At 28.8% G+C, this 6,446-nt stretch overlaps 2 protein-coding genes across 2 annotated transcripts in view; both read left to right on the forward strand.

The window, feature by feature from the left end:
- Positions 1–6,446, forward strand: part of LOC119679305 (mpv17-like protein) — a 479,294-nt gene that overhangs the window by 350,079 nt on the left and 122,769 nt on the right. The window lies entirely within an intron of this gene.
- LOC119675931 overlaps positions 3,021–6,446 on the forward strand; it is a 15,064-nt gene continuing 11,638 nt past the window's right edge. The window contains exon 1 of the mRNA XM_038087150.1: positions 3,021–3,236. Within this exon, the coding sequence (XP_037943078.1) occupies positions 3,021–3,236 (216 nt within the window). The remainder of the gene's footprint in view (positions 3,237–6,446) is intronic.

Below are 6,446 nucleotides of genomic sequence, written 5' to 3' on the forward strand. Positions count from 1 at the left end.
AGTTTTCAGACGACTTTGCAATTAGCTCTTAGTTACCGCATACATGGGTGCCATAAGACATGAACACGGGGATGCTAGACTCCTCTCCCCCTCAGTCTTAATGTGTATTCCCTACACTTTTAGTAAAATATTAAGTTGTTTTCCTTCTATTATGAATTCTCATATGGTATAATAGTACGCTCCCTTAATTTTACTTCTGGCCATACAATATGAAAACCATTAAAAACCAAGATCCCATATTACTATAATAATAGTTTCTATCATCCCACATTTATAGAATATCAACTCGCAAAAGTAGGAATATGGTCCAGTTCATGTGTCAATTGTAAATATAGGGTTAACAATTGTTTTTTCTTGTGTTATATCATACTGCAGTGCTAATACATCATTGTATCATATCATACTGCAGTTCTAACACATCCTTGTTAATCACCTTTTTTCTCACTGATCTGACTGAACTGTCATCCTGTAATATTAGGGACCTAGCCAAGTTTATAGAACTGTCAGGTTGGTTTTCCTTTACCTAATAGGGAAGTGGTAAAGAACGTACCAATGCTATTCCTGTACCAATGCTATTCCTGTGGTACCACAATGGGCCATCGTTTAAGCTCAAGTTCGCTTTGCAAACAAGGCCGTCACTCCAACCTACCTATCTACCTACTATATATGCTTGACTTTCTGAGAATGTGTTTTAGGTCAACATTGAATAGAAGGTAAGAAAAACATTAGCGTCGACTTTTAACGGTTATAAATTCTGAGGAAATATATTTTAAACTTTAACCATATCCTATTATTTTTCCGACAATTTTTTCAGCATCCAAAAACTGAAAATAGATACATCATTTGTGTAACAAAAAATATAAATGTTTTTTAATAATTTTCAAGCAATTTTTGTATATTTTTTTGTTTTTCATTTTTTATTTATTTATTTTTAATTTAAACAAATATATTCAGTTGCTTTAAAAGATATATACGAATCTTTAGCATTAAAATTGAGGTCAACTTAGAAGTTTACTTATTAGTTTTTAGCACATTGAAGTAGCAAATTGCAAACAATTTAACTTAATACTTATAAATTTTTTAATAATATTTTAAAAATTGTATATAAGCACTTATTTCAGATATAATTGCCGCGTTCTTTTATTATTTTTTTTAGAATTTTTTTTCCATTTACTTATATAGCAATAATAATAGTTTCAGAGCATATTTCGCGCGTAACAATTTTAATATTTAGATAATACATTTATAATTAATAATTTTATATAATAGCAACATTAATTTAATTTTTTTTTTTTCATTTTAATTTGTTGCTTTTTCTGATTTGCAAATATTTATATTTATATTTTAATATTAATATACTATATGATTATATAAAAACAAATTCAGTCCAAAAACATTTCAAAACGATTTTCCACAGATCACTGTTTATATGTAGTTATTTATATAATCCAACAGATTTGGCTGAAAATGTCGAAACCAACGTTTGTCTAAATCATTCCTACGGGTACATAAAATCTCTGAAGTACTGCAATTCTTTTTTCCTTTCATTAGTTCTCCTGTATTAATATCAGTTTCATTATAATAATAACAACCTGTGCACCTATTACAAGAGGAGCAGGGAACTTGTGGAGAACACATGTCATAAGGATAGTTTTGGTTACAGGTTTCATCTGGACCTCTATAACAGTAACTTTTATTAAAAAACGTGTAAGTATTAAATTCACATTTGCCCGGTGTTCGGATCCTGTATCGCTTTGAATATGAACTGAAAAGATATATATAACTTAGAAATGCATATTTAAACTGTAACATATATTATACTTACTATACACTGGCATGAGTCAAATCAAGCAATACGGTCAGAAGGATCAATTGCAACACCAGTCGGAAAAGAATGAGTTCAGATTTTGAACTCTTCTTTTTAATGATTAAATTCATTTTTATATATTTATTGCAATAATTTGTAATTAATTAGTTCTTCCCGAACTTAGTTGTAGCCCCAATATCCGGCTACTGTATACTACTCATATTTCTTCACGGACATCTTTCTTTTATATTAATATATTTTGGTGTAAATTAATTAAATGTTAATTTATGGCATTTTTTTAAGATAATTAATTTTTTTTAGATTTAATGTGGTCAAGTTTAAAATACATGTCACCCTTGTTCCCCACGCACTCCTTCACCGGAGACAACGTAATTGTTTATTGGAGTGTTAAGAAATTTCTTGCTCCTTCGATGTATTGCTATTTTTATTAAGCCAATATATGGAATGGAATTTTTTTAATTCACTATTCGCTGGAATTCCTTGAATGAAGTTGAATGTAAAGGATAATTATGAATTATTAATTCATGAAGCACTAGAGGTCAAGTGTATTGATAAAATTCAATTCTTAATAATTTACTTTAATTTCATTTATTATAGTGAAACGCGCTTCTAGTTAAATCACATAAAAAAAGTAGTTCAAGCTTAAATAGTTTTAGATACTCGTACACTGATAGTCATCTGTATCTTTATATACATTTGTTAGGTTTCTTCTTTCTATTCCCTGTTAGAAAGTCTATTGGAAAAAAATAGGATGTATGTAATCCTATCTATGGAATAAAATGATCCATGCATTTCTGTTCGTTATACAATGACTGCAATCAATCACATGCAAGATATTGATTAGCAATCCTTTAGAGGTTAGTTAATTATTCTTAGTTCCAGTTCCTTGTTAGGCATTTTACAAAAATTCAATAAAGTTTTTAAAGACTATTTGGTGTCAGAATTTACTTATATTGTACTTATGACTAGTTATGTGATTAAAAAATTGGAAAATTAGAATAGAACATTGAAAATTAGAATCTAACATAATTTTTATTGGTAAAAACTATTGTAACAATTTACAAGCTCCTAATAAATATTAAAAACTCATATTAAGAGACAGCATTACCACATTGCAGACGTGCTCACATGTGTTCCTGAGGGACTATAACTACCTCCCTTAAAATCTCCTTATGACGGACCGTTCAAAGTGATGCAGCGTGGTCGTAAGCTTATTACCATTTTAATCAAAGACCGACCTGTCCAAGTGAGTATCGATAGAGTAAAGGCAGCTTACTTGTTGAGTGAAGAAACCGAACCAAACATGCAGTTCTCACGATCTACTTCATTTCAATCAAGTCCAGGTGCACAACCGGCACAAAGACCTCAGCAGGAGCTCAACTCTAGTCACAGCACATTCAGCGGCAGAGTAATTTTAATTTTATTTTAATGGTAATTTCACGTTTCTATTTTACTTAATAGAAACTATTGTATTTGGTAGTGACCTACAACAATAATAATTCTGTTTCGAGTATTGCCAAGTGCCCATCATCAGTGGTCTTAAAATTACTTCTTATATTTAATTATTTATTAAATAATTATAATTTTAATTTTAAAAATGGAAATATATTTGAAAACATGTGTTTGTTATGTGGATTTGATCCACATATTTATCAATTTAAGTTTGTCTTACAAACCAATAGACAAAGCAACAAAAACGGCTTTTAATGTTGCTTGTTTTAAATGATAAATAATTTAAACCTACTGTTATCGTCAACCGGATGTTGTTTGAAAAGGACATTGTTGATCATTCAAGTATCCAAAGGGAAATTCCATTATTTCCTTAAATACTTTTGTATAGATAAATTGTATTACTGATTATAAATACAAGGAACCGTATCTAATTACAATTATGAAAATATATGTGAAAAAGACAATAGAAGGAAAAATCCCAAGTACCGGGACTTCCGTCCTTGTATCCCATTTTGAACCTTTTTGCAAACAACAATAAAATGTAATAATACAATCCACTAAAAATAGAGATAACTAACAACATATTATTTTAACCTTGATAGAAAATTAGTTAAGTTAGTTGTAAGATAATTTTATATAAATAAAGAAACAACTTTCTAGAAAAGTGAGTAATTTTAAACTACTCAATCTGTGTGCATTTATTGTCGAGGGACATTAGTCATAACATGTTGCTTTTAGAAAATGGATTGCGATTTGCTAATTTCTTTGGTTCAGGACAAGGCAAATTCTTATTTTTTATATCTTGTTGAATAAAAATTATGTACCAAATTCATAATTTGTTATATAAAATTAATAAATAATTTAATAACAGTTGTTATCAAATTCAATGTTGTTTTCAAAACAAACAATTCAGAATTGTCAATTAGCAACCTATGTAAAATTAGCATGAAATCTTATCGTAGCCTAATAAGGAGAAAATATCCCGCAGTACATAACTAAAAAGCCTAAAGTTCGTATTATATATCAGATTTGGTCTTACTACTTACTCGATGTCGTTTGCTATTACACATTACACACAATCAGCATTATTTTGAACACGCCCCAGTAAAAAAAAACAACAAATATACTACACAAAAAAATTATTTATGCATTTAAAGGATGTTTTCGCTTCCGTGCCTTAAAACAGAATGACATTTTCCATTAACCCAACAAAAATCCGATTATATACGAAAAAACACAAGCGATTTTGACGAAAAATCAAAATATTTTGTTTTCCATTCAACTTGTCGTCTGACTTGCAAATGTGCTTAATGGTACACAATATCGTTTAAAAATTTTCACTATCTGGTTTTGCTATTATGCCCACGCCGTCCTTACTCATTATAGTGTTTGCTAAAATAAGAGCACTTTATGATTTATTTTATTGTTTGTTTTGGTTTTTTGACGTCAAAATTTCATTACAAGAATTATGTGGTAGTAAATATTTTAGTTATCATACACAATGATTTTAATATTTAACAATTTTGGTATTGTAAATAAAAAATAATCTTTAATATTTGACAATTTTGGTATTGTAAATAAAAAATAATCTATTGTAAATAGATCAAAGATTTTATTTTCGATATTATACAAAGAGGGACATTTCTTTAAAATTTCCTCTCAATTATACATTACATTAAAATATCCTGTATAAAGAATTAAATTTAAAAAATAATAAATTTTGGCAACTCTGTTTCCATATTTGTGTAATGGCAGCTCTTATTAGTTTTCAATTCGCTTCATTTTTTCGCAGCCGGTAAAACCAATGAAAAGTAGTGGTTATTGAGTGTAAATTAATTAAAATTGTTGTGCATAACTTTAATTAAAATATAATAATTCTTAAATTTGAATGTACAGAAAAGCATTTAATGAAATGCCATAGCATTAGATTTAGTTGTAAAACACACAACTTATTTGCTCTATAAACATAAAAGGTGAAGATATTTTTATTGTGAAGCAGGCAAAATACTGTATATTTGCTGTTAAAGAAACTAACTAATGTTAAAGAAAAACTATTTTACAATTAATAAATAAAGAAAATAGTGTATAAAATGTGATTACAACATAGTTTTTGCTTCTGAGGTAAGTGCAATATGTGTATATTGCAATGTCAATTATATTGCATTCAGGCCATGCATTCTTTTCAGTTAGGATTTGTTTGTTGCTTGCCGCTTTGTTTGAAACTCGTTCTCATATATTTTATTTCGATGATTTAAGTTACTTTCACATAAATATGCAAGATTTGTAAAATATCGTGTTTAAATAAATATTTAAGTTTATTATATTAATTAATATTAAATTAATATTATTAATTATTTAAACAATCTTCTTTTTCAGAAATCGCCAAAAACTACAAATCAAAAGCCGCCTAATCCAAACACTTTGAATCATCTGTGTTAGCCTTAAATTTTGGAACGATCTGTTACTTTGGCCGTTATACCGCTACAACCAAGTACTGACTTTATAATTCAAATCTATCTAGTTCACTGTAGAATATTTTATGACATATACAAATATTTTATTTCTTATATCTTGTCTTTATTACTTAGGGCCATGTTATGCAGAGTGTCTCGGGCACGGCAAATTACGCTCTTTCGGGCTATGCCGAAAATACATGTTATGCAGAGTGTCACATCAGTATTGCCAATTTTGTATTTTTCTACTTCTTGGTTGTGCCTAAATTTAAAAGGAAATTTAGATATGCTCTTTCAATTTGCCACCAAAAATAACTCGCATGAAAAAACACATAGAGGCTGTAATAATGTTAATTTATTATTATATTATCTTATAATAATTGTTAACAGTACTTACGCGTTTTTTTAAAATCGGAAAGTGTAATAATTATATTATTAGCGATTTATAAAAAAAATGCTGTGTTGCTTACTGCTATTTTTTCTCCAAAACGTACTAGAATTGTAGTAGTTTGCTCCTAAAAGGCGCAAATTTTAAAATTTATTACTAAACAACACTGTTTTGCCTTAGTGCCGGGGCAAAAATACGCCGGCTCTCATGCCGGAGTTTGAACGGCCATATTGTTTTTTCTCTCATTCTCAAATTTAAAATTTGCATTGAAAACAACAACAATTGTACTCATGCCGTGCCCGAGACACTCTGCATAACATGGCCC

This window comes from Teleopsis dalmanni, chromosome 2 (assembly GCF_002237135.1).
Source record: "Teleopsis dalmanni isolate 2A chromosome 2, ASM223713v2, whole genome shotgun sequence".
Classification (NCBI taxonomy): Eukaryota; Metazoa; Arthropoda; class Insecta; order Diptera; family Diopsidae; genus Teleopsis; species Teleopsis dalmanni.